General features: G+C 39.3%; 1 protein-coding gene across 1 annotated transcript; it reads left to right on the top strand.

Annotated features, from left to right (window-relative positions):
- Positions 1-546: 546 nt before the first annotated feature.
- Positions 547-18,115, top strand: LOC140482436 (granzyme K-like). The gene is made up of 5 exons (XM_072579943.1): positions 547-629; positions 10,091-10,253; positions 13,107-13,248; positions 15,327-15,602; positions 17,819-18,115. The coding sequence occupies exons 1-5, from the start codon at positions 569-571 to the stop codon at positions 17,999-18,001; spliced, it is 825 nt and encodes a 274-aa protein (XP_072436044.1). The 5' UTR covers positions 547-568; the 3' UTR covers positions 18,002-18,115.
- The last annotated feature ends 404 nt before the right edge of the window (positions 18,116-18,519 follow it).

The raw sequence follows: 18,519 nt of genomic DNA, 5'->3' as shown, positions 1-18,519 counted from the left end.
TAGTTCCTCTATGGGTGGCATGGTGGCACAGTGGTTAGCACTGCTGCCCCACAGCGCTAGAGACCTGGGTTCAATTCCTGCCTCAGGTAACTGTCTGTGTGGAGTTTGCACATTCTCCCTGTGCCTGTGTGGGGGTGCTCCGGTTTCCTCCCACAGTCCAAAGATGTGCAGTGAGGAGGGGAATAGGTCTAGGTGGGTTGATCTTCAGAGGAATGGTGTGGACTTGTTGGGCTAAAGGGCCTGTTTCCATCATGTAAGTAATCTAAGTCTAAAACAGCCCCACTCTATTCAGCCTCAACTCCTCCAACCCTGGCAACATCTTTGTCAATCTTATTGAACCCTTTCAAGTTTCATAAATGATCTTAGTGATCCATTTCTTCTGACCAATGTCTGAATTTATATTATGCCACCTGGTCAGCTTCAGCTAATATCATGTGACTTGCTGTAAGCGAAATTGGTGCACAAGCAAAAGGTTCTTCGAGATGACATCAAAGGGAACAAACCACATCGCTTTGAGCTTGATATAAATTGAATGAGAGGTTTATTTGTTACCACAAGAGAGACAGCAATGAATTCTTTGCAACACAATCTGTTTATTTCTTTGACTGTTCTTTCCCTAACTCCAATCTGTAAGTAGCAAAATTTGCAACTTTTATAATTAGCATATTTATATTAAGATTTATTTTCATAAATCTCATATGGTAATACATTTGTCTCAAGAAATTTAGTTTATTTTAATAATTCCTATGTGGCAATAAGTGTGTCTGAAGATTCACCTAAATGTTCAATGATTGACATGTTAATAATTCCTCACAATTTTTGTTACAAATCTGGAGTGAATGCTTGAAATTGAGATGACCTTTTATCAGCCCTTCATGGTTTGAATTCTGATTAAACGTCATCTTGACCTTAAACATTAGTGTAGTTTTTCACCACAGATGATACCTGACCTGCTGAGTTATTCTAACATTTTGTTGCTTTATTTTTAATTCAGGTTTCCAGTCTTTTCCTTCTCTATTATTGCAACAGATATCTAGTTCTTTACACTTTTTGATTTACTTTTATTTCTTAATCTTAAGAAATAAAAATAAATAGCTACCAGCATGTCTGGCAAATTATTCCATTCTTAATATTGAGCAGGAACAAACAGTGGTTTCTATTGGTTTCTTGAATCATGTTTCACAGAAAGAATATCTGGCTCGTAACAATTGGGCCAGTTCCATTCCTCATCCTGGTCCCATAACGCTGCAAGTCTATTTCTTTCAAACACCTCATTAAATTTCAGCTTTGAAGTTCATAGAGTCAAATTTAGCTTTGGGAGTTGACATAAAATAAGTGATGATATATGTCTTCCTATTCTGCACATCCTCAGTAGGGTAAAGAGTTTAAAATTGCTTAGGAAAGGCTATTGGATAGGTTTAAGATCAAACAAAGTACCATGGATGCTAGAGATCGGAAATAAAACAGAAAGTCCTGGAGAAACTCAACAGTTAGTATTTCAAAGCCAATATCTTTGGAACAGGTAAGTCTTGCTCTTGAATTGTTCACTCTGTTTCTGTCTTCACAGATGCTGAGTTTCTCCAGCACTTTTTACTTTTATGTGTATTGGATAAGCTGTCTAGACTTAATATTGATAAGATGCCAGGTCCAGATGAGATGCATCCCAGGATACTAAGAGAGAAGAGTAAAAGTTACAGAGGCACTGACCATAGTTTTAAATCTGCCCGAGACTCAGAGGTTGTTGCAGAGGATTATAATTACAAGTAATTACACTCTTGTTAATTACACTCTTGTTCAAAAGAAGGGATCAAGATATGCCCAGTAATTACCCGCTAGTCAGTTTTCTTTGCTTGTGGAAAAGCTTTAAGAATAAAACTTCAGGCAAAACAGCCACTTCATATTTGGGTTCAACAATTACAGGCTTTCTTTTATAAACCTTTTCTAGGAAGTACACAATAAAAGTGCACTAATTCCAGAACCCTAGGGTAATGTGCTGGGATGTGGGTTTAAATACAGTAAAAAAAACTGGATTAAAAACCTGACTAGATAACAACCATATAACTGCTGCCAATTGTCATTAAAACAAATTCATCAGGTTCTCTAATTTTTTTTTAGGGTAAGAAATCTTTCATCCTCACCTGGTCTGGTCTGCATATATCTGCAGACCAATGCCCTGTTATTAACTTGGGATGTTCAATAAATGCTGACCCAGCCAGTAATGTCCACATCCCATCAACAACTTAATTTTAAAAAGCAGTTACATCACACATCCTTATCAAAAAACAGATTCTGCTGATATCCCTTTCATATTTTCATTAGCTCCAGGATATTTGTTATCACTGTCAGCCTTACTATCAATACTCCCTCTGAGGTGCATGACTGTGTGTGAGCAATCAGTGCAAATTTGCATGTACGGCAATTGGCATCTAGTTCTTGTCATGTATGGACCTTGGAAGCCTGTGCCACCAGAGAGAAGATGAGAGAGAACACTGCTAACAATGTCTCTTAATGACTTCCTTATCACCCTGTGACTGTTGATCAAACTGATAAGGTTGTTCAGTTTTCCAAACTTACATCCTGAGTTGGGTTCCCACAGAATTGGCTACATTTCCCAATGTGCTTAGGAAAGGGGCTCATAGCTACATAGGTCTATTCTGAGCTATTATTGTACATTTAAATATCAAACTTAATCAATTGTCTCACTTCAATCAGTTTAGGAATCCACGTTAATTCAGGAAAACCAGGATTAGTGCAAATCATTTTTGACTAATATGCTTGAGTTTTTGATTAGGATTGATGGAGAGGATTGATGATAATACTGTTGATGTGATGTACAAGGGTCTCCATGAATCATTTAATGAGGAACCACACTGCAGATTTTTGAGCAAAGTCACTGTTCATGGAATAAAAAGGACAGTCACAAAATGAATATAAAAACTGACTGAATGACAAAAACAAAGGTCACTGCATTTTGGGCTAGAGGTTTGCAATGGAGGTCCCAGATGTTGATGTTAAGAGCTCTGCACCAAGACTGTGGTGAACAGGTCACAATATTAACATTGGTGGATGATCCAAAACTTTAAAATTGTGAACTGTGACGAAAATAGTGTAGAACCTCAGAAGAACAGATTAGTAAAATGGGCTTAAAGGTAGCAGATAACATCTAATGCAGACAATTGTGAATCATAGAATCATAGAGATGTGCAGCATGGAAACAGACCCTTCAGTCCAACTCATCCATGCCGACCAGATATCCCAACCCAATCTAGTCCCACCTGCCAGTACCTGGTACATATCCCTACAAACCCTTCCAATTCATATATCCATCCAGATGCCTTTTAAATATGTACTAGCCTCCACCACTTCCTCTGGCAGCTCATTCCAAACACGGACTACCCTCTGCATGAAACAATTGCCCCTTAGGTCTTTTTTATATCTTTTGCCTCTCACCCTAAACCTATGCCATCTAGTTCTGGACTCCCCCACCCCAGGGAAAAGATTTAGTCTATTTATCTTATCCATGCCCCTCATGATTTTATAAACCTCTATAAGGTCACACCTCAGCCTCCGATGCTCCTGGGAAAACAACCCAGCCTATTCAACCTTTCCCGCTAGCTCAAATCCTCCAGTTGGAAATCTTTTCTGAACCCTTTCAAGTTTCTCATCTTTTCAATAGGTAGGAGACCAGAATTGCATGCAATATTCCAAAAGTGGCCTAACCAATGTCCTGTACAGCCGCAACATGACCTTCCAACCCCTGTACTCAATACTCTAACCAATAAAGGAAAGTATACCAAATGCCTTCTTCACTATCCTATCTACCTGCTACTCCACCTTCAAAGAGCTATGAACGTGCACCCCTAGCTCTCTTTGTTCAGCAACACTCCCTAGGACCTCACCATTAAATGTATAAGTCCTGCTAAGATTTGCTTTCCTAAAATGCAGCACCTCACATTTATCTAAATTAAACTCCATCTGCCACTTCTCAGATCATTGGCCCATCTGATCAAAATCCCAATGTAATCTGAGGTAACCTTCTTTGCTGTCCACTACACCTTCAATTTTTGTGTCATCTGCAAGCTTATTAACCATACCTCTTATGGTCACATATAAATCATTTATGAAAATGACAAAAAGTAGAGGACGCAGCACCGATCCTTGTGACACTCCACTGGTCACAGGCCTCCAGTCTGAAAACAACCCTCAACCACTACCCTCTGTTTTCTACCTTTGAGCCAGTTCTGTATCCAAATGGCTAGTTCTCCCTGTATTCCATGAGATCTAACCTTGTTAACCAGTTTCCCATGGGGAACCTTGTCAAATGCCTTACTGATGTCCATATAAATCATGTCTACCGCTCTGCCCTCTTCAATCCTCTTTGTTACTTCTTCAAAAAACTCAATCAAGTTTGTGAGACATGATTTCCCATGCACAAAGTCATATTGACTATCCCTAATCTGTCCTTGCCTTTCCAAATACATGAATATCCTGTCCCTCAGGATTCCCTCCAACAACCTGCCCACCACTGAGGTCAGGCTCACTGGTCTATAGTTCCCGGGCTTGTCCTTACCACTTTTCTTAAATAGTGGCACCACGTTAGTCAACTTCCAGTCTTCCAGGACCTCACCTTTGCCTATCGATGATGCAGTGATTAATTTTGGTCAGACAAACACAAAGAGACAATATTAAAAATTCTTCCTAAGCCACACTTAATCGTGGACATTGTGGTTAACAAGTTCAAATGGTTGTTTTAGTAGAAAACATGAAATAAATCAGTTTTTTGTGGTATAACTCAACCATGGTTAGAAATATTTGGCTTGGTTCCAGGTACGAATTTTATGATTGTGACCGTTATCATATTTAACAAACCTGAGACAAGAAATTATTTTGAATGTGTTTTGCTGGGAGATTCGAAGCATAAAATTCTTCGTACTAAGTATTTAACTTAAAGTTTTGTTTTAAATATGAGTTTGCTGAGACATATGCATTTTCTTTCTGATATATGCATATTATGCTATCTGAGATGCTTTGCAATTTGTCATGCATTTGGATTAGAAATGCCAATTTTTTCTCTTGCAGCTCTCAATAATTTTATTTGAGGCATTTATTTTTATAAAGGTTCTTCAGGTCAATAAATTACTGTCCCTTTGTCTCAAAATTTGAGTAGTAGTTTCAAGGAAACTGCTGTAAGTTACTGCAGGGCATGCACATCTTCAAACAATGACTGCAACTGGTGAAGGAAGTGAATATTGAAGGTAGTGAATGTGGTGTCAGTCAAGTGGTGCCTTTTGTCTTGAATGATATTGAACTTTGTTATAGATAAAACTAGGGCAGAGGTTCTGCTAAGGGAGTATGAACAGAGTCATAGAGTCATAGAGATGTACAGCACAGAAACAGACCCTTCAATCCAACTCGTCCATGCCAACTAGATATCCCAAACCAATGTAGTCCTACCTGCCAGTACCTGGCCCATATGTCTCCAAACCCTTCCTATTCATATACCATCTAAATGCCTTTTAAATGTTGCAATTGTACTAGCCTCCACCACTTCCTCTGGCACCTCATTCTATACACATATAACCCTCTATATGAAAAAGTTGCCCCTTAGGTCTCTTTCCCTTCTCACCCTAAATATATGCCCTCTAGGTCTGGGCTCCTACACCGCAGGAAAAAGACTTTGTCTGTTTATCCTATTCATGACCCTTGTGATTTTATAAACCTCTACAAGATCACCCCACAGCCTCCAATGTTCCAGGGAAAATACCCCTAGCCCATTCAACCTCTCCCTACAGCTCAAAACCTCTAACCCTGGCAACATCCTTGTAAATCTTTTCTGAACCCTTGCAAGTTTCACAACATCCTTCTGATCGGAAGGAGACCAGAATTGCATGCAATATTCCAACAGTGGCCTAACCAATGTCCTGTATAGCCGCAACATGACCTCCCAATACTTAATACTCTGACCAATAAAGGAAAGCATACCAAACGCCTTCTTCTCTATCCTATCTACCTACGACTCCACTTTCAAGGAGTTATGAATCTGCATTCCAAGGTCTCTTAGTTCAGCAATGCTCCCTAGGATCTTAGCATTAAGTGTATAAGTCCTGCTAAGATTTGCTTTCCCAAAATGCAGCACCTTGCGTTTATCTAAATTAAATTCCATCTGCCACTTCTCAGGTCATTGGCCCATCTGATCAAGATCCTGTTGTAATCTTAAGTAACCTCCTTTGCTGTCCACTACACCTGTAATTTTGGTGTCATCTGTAAACTTACGAACTATATCTCTTCTGCTCACGTCTAAATCATTTCTATAAATGATGAAAAGTAGTGGACCCAGCACCGATCCTTGTGGCACTCTACTGGTCACAGGCTTCCAGTCTCATAAACAACCCTCCACACTACCCTCTGCCTTCTACCTTTGAACCAGTTCTGTATCCAAATGGCTAGTTCTCCCTGTATTCCATGAGATCTAATCTTGCAAACCAGTCTCCCATGGGAACGTTGTCAAACGCCTTACTGAAGTCCATATAGATCATGTCCACTGCTCTGCCATCATCAATCCTCTTTGTTACTTCTTCAAAAAACTCAATCAAGTTTGTGAGACATGATTTCCCATGCATAAAGCCATGTTGACTATCCCTAATCAGTCCTTGTCTTTCCAAATACATAGGCAAAAGTGAGGACTGCGGATGCTGGAAACCAGAGTTTAGATCAGAGTGGTGCTAGAAAAGCACAGCAGGTCAGGCAGCATCCGAGGAGCAGGAAAATTGACATTTCGGGCAAAGCCTTTCATGTATATCCTGTCCCTCAGGATTCCCTCCAACAACTTGCCAACTTCAGGCTCACTAGTCTATAGTTCCCTGGCCTGTCCTTACCACCTTTCTTAAACAGTGGCACCACGTTAACAGTTTCTTTAGATAAAGAGCAAAAAGAGGCAATAGTAGACATTGGGCCGCTGGAAAATGATGCTGGAGAGATAGTGGTGGGGAACAAGGAAATGGCTGAGGAACTGAATAATTACTTCACATCAGTCTTCACAGTGGAAGACACAAGTAATATCCTAAAAATTCAAGAAAGTGAGGGGTCAGAGCTGAGTATGGTGGCCATCACCAAGGAGAAAGTGCTAGAAAAACTGAAAGGTCTGAAGATGGATAAATTACTTGTACCAAATGGACCACACCTTAGAGTTCTAAAGGAGGTAGCTGAAGAGAGAGTGGGGGTGTTAGTGATGATCTTGCAGGAATCATTAACATCAGAAAGGGTCCCAGAGGACTAGAAAAATTGCTAACACAATGCTCCTGTTTAGAAATGGAGTAAGGCAAAAGATGGAAAATTACAGACCAATTAGCCTAACTTCAGCCATGGGTAAGATTGTGGAATCCATTGTAAAGGATGAGATTTCTGAATACTTGTGTATGGTAAAATAGGACAACATCAGCATCGTTTCATCGAAGGGAGCTCATGCCTGACAAATCTTCTAGAATTCTTTGAGGAAGTAACGAGACCAAGGAGAGCCAATTGATGTTATCTACCTGGACTTCAAGAAGGCCTTTGCCAAGGTGCCGCATAGAAGACAACTAAGTAAGATCAGGGCCCATGGTGTCAGAGGCAATGTGCTAGCATGGATAGAAGGTTGGCCATCTGGCAGAAAGCAGAGAGTGTATATAAACGTGTCCTTCTCAGGATGGAAGCCAGTGACTAGTGGTACTCCACAAGGCTCAGTGTTGGAAGTACAGCTTTTTATTTTATACATTAACAATCGAGATGAAGGAACTGAGGGCATTCTGGTTAAGTTTACAGGTTCTACAAAGATAGGTAGGAGGACAGATGGCATTGAGGAGGCAGGGAGGTTGCAGAAGGATTTGGACAGGTTAGGAGAGTGGACAAAGAAGTGGCAGATGGAGTACAATGTGGGAAAGTGTCAGGTCATGCAGTTCGGTAGGACAAATAGAGGCATGGAATAATTTCTAAATGGGGAGAAAATTCAGCAGACTGAAGTGCAAAGAAATTTGTGAGTTCTAGTCCAGGATTTTCTCTCAAGGTAATCTTTCAGGTTGAGTCAGTTGTTAGGAAGGCAAATGCAATGATGGCATTTATTTTGAGAGGACTTGAATATTAAAGCAGGGGTGTACTTGTGAGGCTTGAAAAGGTTCTAGTTAGACCACATTTGGAGTATTGTGCACAGTTTTGGGCCCCATAAATCAGGTGGGATGTACTGGCCCTGGGGCGTGTTCAGAGGAGGTTCACAAAAATGGTCCAAGGAATGAAAAGCTTAACATATAGGAATGCCTGAAGACTCTGGGTCTATACTCAATGAAATTTAGAAGAATGAGAGGGGATCTAATTGGTAGGAGAGACTAGGACCTGAGGGCACAGCCTGAGAGTAAAGGGAAGACCTTTTAGAACAGAGATAGGGAGAAACATCTTCAGCCAGAGAATGGTGAATCTATGGAATTTATTTCCACAGAAGGCTGTGGAGGCCAGGTCATTGAGTATATTTAAGATGGAGATTGATTGAGTATCAAGGGAACCAAAGGTTAAGGGGAGAAGGAAGGAGAATGGGATTGAGAAACCTATCAAGTAGGCAAAAGTGAGGACTGCAGATGCTGGAGATCAGTGTCAAGATTAGAGTGGTGCTGGAAAAGCACAGCAGGTCAGGAAACATCCGAGGAGCAGGAAAAATAATGTTTCTGGCAGGAATCCTTCATCAGGAGTGAGGGCTCCTGCCCAAAATGTTGATTTTCCTGCTCCTCAGATGCTGCCTGACCTGCTGTGCTTTTCCAACACCACTCTAATCTTGAGAAAGTTATCAGCCATGATTGAATGGAGGAAAGAGACTCAATGGGCTGAATGATCTAATTTCTGCTCCTGTGTCTTATGGTCCTATGGTTATCAGAGCTCCACCTATCTAGTCACACAACATTGATGCCACTCAAGTACCAGGCATTAGTTATCTCCAACAAGAGAGAATCTAACCATCGCATTCAAAGACCTCACCTACTGAATTTCCCACTATCAACTCCCTGGGTGCACTTCTCTATAAATACAGTATCTATAAGATTAGCTCAGAGACTAGAAATGCTGTCGTGAGTAATACACCTCCCGACTCTGAAAGGACTTTCCACCATCTACAAGGCACAAGTCAGGAGTGTGAAGGAATAGTCCCCACTTGCTTACATGAGTACAGCTCCAACAGCGCTCAAGAAGCTGGACATCATGCAGAACAAAACAGCCCACTTGATTGTCACCGCATCTATAAACATTCACTACTGCCCCTGCCAATACATAACAGCAGCAGTATGTACCATCCACAAGATTCACCACAGAAATTTGCCAATGTTGTTTGGACAGCACTTTCCACATCCATGACTACTACCATCTAGAAGGACAAGGGCAGCAGATATATTGGAACACCACCACCTGCAGTTTCACTCCATGCCACTTACCATTCAGACCTGGAAATATTTTGCTGTTCCCTCCATGTTGTTGTATCAAATCCTGAAATTCCCTCCTTAACAGGATTGTCGGTCTATCCACAGAACATGGATTATCAAGGATCAAGAAGGGAGCTCATTATCACATTCTCTAGAGATAAGCAATAAATGTTAACTCCCATGAACAAATTTTTAAAAATCTTCAATTCTGAACTTATCAAGGAGGAAATGCCATTACTATTTATAAATGCCAAAACAATTGAATTTGGTTGGGGCTAGGACACTACCCTGAGGAACTCTGATATTGTCGGCTTGAACCCAGGCGATATGCCTCCAGAAATGACAACCATCTACTTTTGTGTTAGATGTGGCTGCAGCTTGTTGAGAAATTTACCCCTAACAACGCTGATGTTAATTTTAACTGAACTTCCTTGATGTCACACTCAGTCAAATGTTACCTTGATATCAAGGGCAGTTACTGTCACCTCAATTTCATTTTCATGCTTTAGTTATGTTACAATTCTCTCAAACTATATCACATTTAAACATACCTTGGAAGTGAGTATGAGAGGAATCCTATTTAAAGATGTATTCATCATCATTTAGTGCCCATTTCACTAATTTAATAACCTCACAATATCTATTTTTAAATACAGATCATGGTGTGGAAATTATTGGAGGTCATAAAGTTAAACCCCATTCAAGACCTTACATGGTTTCTATCCAAAAGTACAAGCGTGAAACAAAACATTATGAACATCATTGTGGAGGGGCTTTGATCAGTCCCAAATGGATACTGACAGCAGCACATTGTAAAACGTAAGTTGACATGTGTATGTGTATAAATGAATTATTATTATGATTACTGACTCATGTTCATAAATTGCATGTCTCCCACACCCAGACCACATCAACTACTTCAATGTATTTGCTTTCAATGATGACCTTACTGATAGAAGGCAAAACATGATATGACCTAATATGAGCATGATTTAATTTGACAAGTCATTCATCTAAAATTCATGATAATTCGAAGGCATGCTTTTGGGAATATCATTGTCTCCTTCTGTGCATCCAGTTTGTACAATAATAAGCATGCTAATTCATTGGTTTTCAGGATTGTATAGATCCAAAAGGAACAAATACTATTCCAGTGATGACTTGTTAATGATTTGCTGTGTTCTTACATGTCAACATTATCAGAAACATGATTATTTTCCTAACATTCTGAGCAACCTGCAGTTTGTACAAAATGACCATTGCAAATACTAGGTGTAACTTGCATGAAAAATGGCTTGGTAATACAATATTAAGTCCTCTTATCAAACTCAAGTGCATCAATAAGTTTAAATGAGTCTGCTTTCAGGAATTTGGCCTTGTTGTTGAAGCCTTCCACTACAGGCTGCAGACATCACAAAATCACCAATGAAGGTTTTTCACAGTAGCAGGACCAGGACAGAACTGTACACAATGAAGCATAACTTGGGCAACACTTGGTGGGATTTTACTTGGAGAAACAGAAATTAACTTGGAATCTGAATATATTGGGTTTTGTATAGGGTTGATGCCAAGCTTTGGTATGGACAGGACTTTCATCTGTTTCTTTCGGTGTCTGTGGAAAGAGGAGGATGTGGGCTAATACTGAAATTCTCTACATTGGGAATTTCTCAGAACCAACATTACTAACATCATTGACAGGGGTACACCTGGTGGTATGGGAGAACACCAGTGACTCAGAGGCTAAGGCATAACCAGTGGAATCACACATTTGCAGAGTTATTGGCCAGATATGTTCTCCCAATCTCAATTGGAATCTCCACATTGAATATTTTTCAACTCTTTTCAATTTTATTTTCACTGTCTAGATAATTAGATTAGATTCCCTAGATTCCCTACAGTGTGGAAACAGGCCCTTTGGCCCAACAAGTCCACACCGACCCTCCGAAGAGTAACCCACCCAGATCCATTTCCCTCAGACTAATGCACCTAACATTATGGGGCAATTTAGCATGGCCAATTCACCTGACCTGCACATCTTTGGACTGTGGGAGGAAACCCACACAGACAAGGGGAGAATGTGCAAACTCCACACAGACAGTCCCCCAAGGCTGGAATCGAACCTGGGAACCTGGTGCTGTGAGGCAGTAGTGCTAACCACTGAGAAATCGTGCCACCAAACTTCAGATTCCTTACAGTGTGGAAACAGGCCCTTCGGCCCAACAAATCCCCACCAACCCTCCGAAGAGCAACCCACCCAGACCCATTCCCCTACATTTACCCTTTCACCTAACACTATGGGCAATTTAGCATGGTCAATTCACCTAACCTACACATCTTTGGACTGTGGGAGGAGACAGGAGAACATGCAAACTCCACAGTGCCGCCCTAGGTAAAATAGCACTATGGTAACTCAGTGGTTACCTGAGGGACCCACAGTTTCCAGTTTCCTCCCACAATCCAAAGATGTGCAGGTAACGTGGATTGCCCATGGGAAATGCAGGTTATAGGGATAGGTTAGGAGAGGTGTATCTCGGTGGGATGCTCTCCATGGTCTCATAGAACATAGAACATAGAAGAATACAGCGCAGTACAGGCCCTTCGGCCCTTGATGTTGCGCCGATCAAAGCCCACCTAACCTACACTAACCCACTATCCTCCATATACCTATCCAATGCCCGCTTAAATACCCATAAAGAGGGAGAGTCCACCACTGCTACTGGTAGGGCATTCCATGAACTTACGACTCGCTGAGTGAAGAACCTACCCCTAACATCAGTCCTATATCTACCCCCCCTTAATTTAAAGCTATGCCCCCTTGTAATAGCTGACTCCATATGTGGAAAAAGGTTCTCACTGTCAACCCTATCTAACCCCCAATCATCTTGTACACCTCTATCAAGTCACCCCTAAACCTTCTTTTCTCCAATGAAAACAACCCCAAGTGCCTCAGCCTTTCCTCATTGAATCTTCCTACCATACCAGGCAACATCCTGGTAAACTTCCTCTGCACCCGTTCCAGTGCCTCCACATCCTTCCTATAGTATGGCGACCAAAACTGCACACAATATTCCAGATGCGGCCGCACCAGAGTCTTATACAACTGCAGCTGAATGACCTGCTTTCTTACTGCAGGAATTGTATGAAAAGCCACATTTCCCATTGTATGTGTTTTTCTTTATAATTTATTATATTTCATATATGCTAAACAAAAAGAAAAATGTAATTACTGGAAGTCTGAAGTAAAAACAGAATGGTTTGGAAATGTTCAACAAACCAATCAGTATATGATGAAGCATTTTATTGAAATGCCAACTTTTCAGGTATCAATGAAGCCACAATTTAAATACAACATTAATGTATGTTGGGATGGAACACAGCTGAGAGCTATGAATAATGGGTTTCAGAAAGAGTGTAAAGATGTAGATATAGATTGTAGCAAATTTGGTTATGTTTGCACTGGCATAGGTTGAACCAAATGGTGTTTTTCTGCATTGTGCATTCAAAGTTTGATTTTGTTATGAAAGAAATAGTAAATATTACATATTGCTCCATTTTGTTCAGCTTGTGTTCTTGTACAGTTTGAAACCCGGATTGTTTTTTTCACATGATTGCCTCAAACGTTTTTTTTTATGAAAATGAAGAATAATTATTTGTCCCTCTGATGAAATGCAGGCAAGGAACTTTTCAAGTCGTTCTTGGAGCACATTCTCTTTCACAGAATGAGAAAAGTCAACAAAAACTTCAGATTAAGAAGCTGCACCCCCATCCACAGTTTAACGCAACAACTGTAGAAAATGATATCATGCTACTCGAAGTATGAATTTTAATTACATTGTTCCATTTCTTGTGTGGTGTTCCAAGCCATTAATTTAGATAAATAACAGTGTTTCATTTCACAGAGAACTAACAATTTTATGTGCTCTATTTCTTAGAGTTAGTTTAATGGTTATAAATTTATTAGGTCTGCCACTTTTAACAGTTAAGGAACAGCAAACATTAAGATTCAGGCACATGGAAGAATACAGTTTTTATGCTGCATTTCCTCATGTGTAAGAACTGATAATAAGCATTGACAGACTGCCTGGCTTGGAAGGGGCATCAAATTTGAAGTTGATGATGTCACAGAATCACAGAACCTTTACAGAATGAAAGAGGCCATTCAACCCATCACCACGCCACTACCTTCAATATTCACTTTTCTGGTGCCCAGCTGATGTCAGGTGGTCTGTCCCGTTTCAACTCTTCTTTGAGACTTTGCAGCAATTGACACAACCCAGGGGTTTGCTGGGCCATTTCAGAGGGTATTGCTGTGTTTCTGAAGTCACATGTAGGCCAGACCAGGTGATGATGGCAGATCTCCTTCCCTGAAGGACATAAATGAACAACTTAGACATTGTTAAGACTGTCATAGAATTTAGTTAACACATCTGTCCCCTTTGAGATCTAGAGTTACTCTCCCTGAAATTTCCAAACAAGATGGAATGATATCATCAAATTGCATGAAGTTTAATGCAGTCTCCAAAGCTAACCCTTTCAGGACCATTAGCTTATGCAACAATGTCAAAGATCTCCCTGGTGTCTTATGCCCTATTTAAGCATTTTTTACATTTCTCCACAATTTTCCTTATAGTTTTATATTGTCTAAATGCTGTATTAAAATGTTCAAACATTGCATTATTTGAATTTTCTGAATTGTTCTTTGTCTAATGAACATAAATGATGGTGGAATGTTTCAGGGAATTGGAAAAGAGATATGATTTAAGTTACATACTATTTTTGTGCCTGATCTTTTATATTTATTTCTATTTGTTTATGATGGTTTTTACAAATTGACATAAAAAATCTAAGAAATTTAGTCAGCATAATAGGCAGAAAAGCAATATAAACGTGCTCCCTGGCAGCTATGCAGTTTGAGGCGATTCCTTCTCAGTGTAAGCAAACAATCCTAGCCATATTTATATATGCTGACCAAGTCTCCTCATCATATTTTTCTTCATCTGCCTATCCAACTTAATATTGGAAGGCAGAATATTTTCTGCATCTGTAACCAAACCTGGAATTGTGAAACCTGAATCTCACAGCCCCACATTCTGTATAAACAGGATCCACCATCCTTTTTTTTATCTTTAATTTACTAATATTTTTAATCTTTAATTTTTATTCTTTCAATTATTTGGAAAGCTTCTGCTGCCTTCTATTTTGTTTGATTTATTCACAACTCACAACTCGCTTCAGAACATTTATTATAACTCACTCCATGATCCATATAATAGAAGTGTCTTCATTTGTTAATTCTTTCATCCTTCCTCACTTCAAAAAAACAGTTTAGTTTTTGCTATGATTCTTGAACTAGATGGTTTTGTAACGAATGCTTCCACATTGTACCCTTCCCAAATCCTCAATATCCACCCTATAGCATGCAGCTCAATTCTGCACACAGTTTACTATTTGTAGTCTTATTTGTTTCATATTGACTGATTAATACCTTTCTGTTTTTAATTTTATACCTTGTGAGATAAAATCTAGAATTCTATTAGTTTCTTGTAATTTTTTGATCAAACTGGGGCCTTTCATGTTCTGTGAGCTAAATCTTTTAATTCATTTCACAATGTTGTGCACACATCCACTTAATTCATAATTCTTACAATTTTTTGAAACCAAAATGTATGATTTTTAACACTAAACTGGCATTGATTTCTATTGATCATTTCCCTCAATTCCTGCATACCAAGTTTAGTTTTCTAAAAAATAATTATAATATAATCTATCTACTCCAATCTATGAGAATGTTTAATCCAAGAGGGAAAACAAGTCTGTGGCACATTTCTTACAACTTGAAAATTTCAGTCCTCTTTTGAAATAAATCAATAGTTTATTAACATTATGCATTAGATTTCCAGTGAAGCAAAGCTGAACAAATATGTGAAACTGCTCAAACTACCAAAAGATGACAATGAAGATGTGAAACCTGGAACTCCATGTACAGTGGCAGGATGGGGAGCGACGATTCCATATTCAACATGTTCATCCGACAAACTTCAAGAAGTGGAGATACGTGTAATAGATCGGAAAAAATGCAAAGTTAAGAATCCTTCCAAGCATGTGATTGTAATAACCAAGGATATGATCTGTGCTGGTGACAGCAAAGGCAAAAAAGACACGTACAGTGTGAGTATACTACAGCAGCTGATAACATGGAGTCATATGAGCCAACTCATTGAAGTTTTACAGAATGGAAAATGGTTCTTCAGCCCATCATGTATATGATAGTCATCAAACATCCATCTATTCTAATCCCAATCTCCAGCACTTGACCGGTAACTTTGTATGCTATGCCATTTCAGTGTTCAACCAAATGTTTCTTCAATGCCTTGAATGTTGCCACCTCTACCAGCCTTTTAGACAGTGAATTACTGATACCTAGTACCCTCTAGGTGAAAAACCTTTTCCTTCAATCCACTCTAAACCTGCTGCTCTTTACTTTAAAGCTGCGTTTCCTGGTTAAAGAATCATGGAGCTTTTGGAATTTGTGTAAGAAGCTGGTATTAAATGACACCTGCCACATAGTAAGCTGAGCAAAGAGAGAAAGCTTAAATCAGAAAGCCTTTCTAAAAGGCTATGATTGGAGGTGCCGATGTCGGACTGGGGTGGACAAAGTTAAAAATCACACAACGCCATGTTATAGTCCAACAGGTTTAATTGGAAGTACTAGCTTTCGGAGCACTGCTCCTTCAACAGGTGGTTGGTTAGTTCATTCCGAAAGCTAGTGGTTCCAAATAAACCTGTTGGACTATAACCTGGTGTTGTGTGATTTTTTAACCTTCTAAAAGGCATTCAACTTACAGCTTGTTAAGAAGAGAAAAGGCCATGGAATTAAGAGGAAACTAAGGAATTGAATATGGAATGGTGATGTAATTTTGATGCTTTTCAGAGAAGTCATGGGGTGCAGTGATGATCCCCCAAGATTATCTTTGGATCCTTTTACTGTTGTTACATTTCACATGACCTCGACTCAGATGTAGGGAGTAGAATTGTGAAGTTTTAAGAGATACAAAACTTGGTCATCTAACCAATAATGATCAGGGTGGTCCAAGAATTCAGGAGGCAACAGGCAAGAAAGTGAAATGGACACAGGAATGGCAGATGTATTTCATTGGAGACTGTAGAAAGTTGTACGCTTTGAGAAGATTCATAGGGAAAGAAATATTTTCTATAAATAGCATAACTTTGAATATTGTTGATAAGCAGAGGGATCTATGTGTTGATAATGTTTTGAAGAAATCTTATGGGTCACTTTGTTTTATAAATAGTGCCATAGAATGTGAAAGGGAAGAGACAATAGTGCAATATTATAAATCACTGTTCAGAATTCTGTTGGAGAACTGAGGACATTTAATAAAGGTTAATCAGTGTGTCATCAGGGATTAGACATTTCAGTTATGAGGAAAGAATGAAGTCCAGGGAACATGAGAACTCATAGAGGTTTTCAAGACACTGAGGACTGTGATGGAGGAGACAAATTAAAGCTATTGCCAATGGAAAACTCTTGCACAATATCAAGAAGTCATGAATTCAAAAGTATTATCAATTAATCAAGAGGGGAGAAAAATAGCTTTCATTTAATCAGTTGTCAGTATGTGGAACATTGGAAAATTGATAAAAAGAACTGTGGATGCTGTAAATCAGAGAGAGAAATAGGGATTGCTAGAAAAGATCTCAGCAAGATCTGTAGAAAGAAATCAGATTAATGTCTTGGGCTGAGTTCTGAGGAAGGGTCACACAGACACATAGAGAACATGCAAACTCTATTCCATCAGCCATCTGCGACAGGACTTAAACCCTGGATCCCTGGTGCTGTAAGGCAGCAGTGCTAACCACTTAGCCACTGTGCCATCCACAGGCCTTTTAAAGGCATGATGAATCAAATGGCCTCCGCTGTATTGTAAGTTTCTGTGATTGTTTGAAATGAAGAGTATCTGTGAATAATTACAATTATTTACTTAGTTGTGTGCATTTTAACATTCTTATAAAGGTTCAAACATGTGTACATACTAAACACACCTCAATGTGACAAAGTTAAAAATCACACAACACCAGCTTATAGTCCAACAGATTTATTTGGAACCACCAGCTTTTGGAGCACTGCTCCTTCATCAAGTGACAACTGCCTGCTGAAGGAACAGCACTCCGAAATCTAGAGCTTCCAAATAAACCTGTTGGACTATAACCTGGTGATGTGTTATTTTTAACTTTGTACACTCCAGTCCAACACCGCACCTCCAAATCATGGCTACCTTCAATATGACAGAAATACATTGCAATCCAAACAATTTAATTCAGCCATTTCAACTTAATTATTGTATTTTGCATTTCTCTTTTTCCAGGGTGATTCAGGTGGTCCTTTAATTTGTAACAAGAAATACAAAGGCATTGTGTCGTTTGGTCCTCGTGATCTAACCACCAAAGAACCTGGGATTTACACTCGCATATCAAAGAAATATCTTGACTGGATTGCAAATATAATTGGTGTTGAAACTTCCAATATGACAGCTGAAGATTTCTACTGAGTGTTGAGTCTCACTGCTACTTGGTTTTGCTTTTATCAACTTGTCATTAAATTGCTTTGCTTCAGGAACGACCTGCATACTCTTTACTCATGCCTTTGCTGCACTGTACCACATTCAGGTATAATAAAAAACTCAAATGTGAAATTCTCAGTATAAAATGCATCCTGTTTCATTAGCTGAATCCTCAGACAGAGTTATGAGTTGTGAAAATGGGTCAAAGTGAAATAGGTAAGTGAGGTTTTCAAATGGAGTTTAAGTAACAGGGTAGACCTGGTTTTCATTAGATACTATGTCATCAAATATAGAATCTAGTAGGTTCTGTAAATCTCTGAGCTTTTGAACTGAAACAAAACCTTACAATATCAGCAACTTGATTCACCTTGTGGGGACTAAAAATCCTCCAAAAGCCTACAAGGCACTGAAAGCCTCGAGACCATAAGTGATGTGAGATTCCAGATGGGAAGATAAGTTGGCACCAATTATTGTGTCTCCCTATCTTTACCAGTCCTACACCTACA

This window comes from Chiloscyllium punctatum, chromosome 1 (genome assembly GCF_047496795.1).
Source record: "Chiloscyllium punctatum isolate Juve2018m chromosome 1, sChiPun1.3, whole genome shotgun sequence".
NCBI classification, from domain to species: Eukaryota; Metazoa; Chordata; class Chondrichthyes; order Orectolobiformes; family Hemiscylliidae; genus Chiloscyllium; species Chiloscyllium punctatum.
Note: the sequence above shows the minus strand (reverse complement) of the source record. Positions and strands in the feature narration are given on the sequence as shown.

Coding starts and splice junctions, on each gene's coding strand:
- LOC140482436 (XM_072579943.1), top strand. CDS start 569: ATGAATTCTTTGCAACACAATCTGTTTATTTCTTTGACTGTTCTTTCC. Junction 10,254..13,106: donor ACAGCAGCACATTGTAAAAC/GTAAGTTGACAT, acceptor GATGAAATGCAG/GCAAGGAACTTTTCAAGTCG. Junction 13,249..15,326: donor ATGATATCATGCTACTCGAA/GTATGAATTTTA, acceptor ATTATGCATTAG/ATTTCCAGTGAAGCAAAGCT.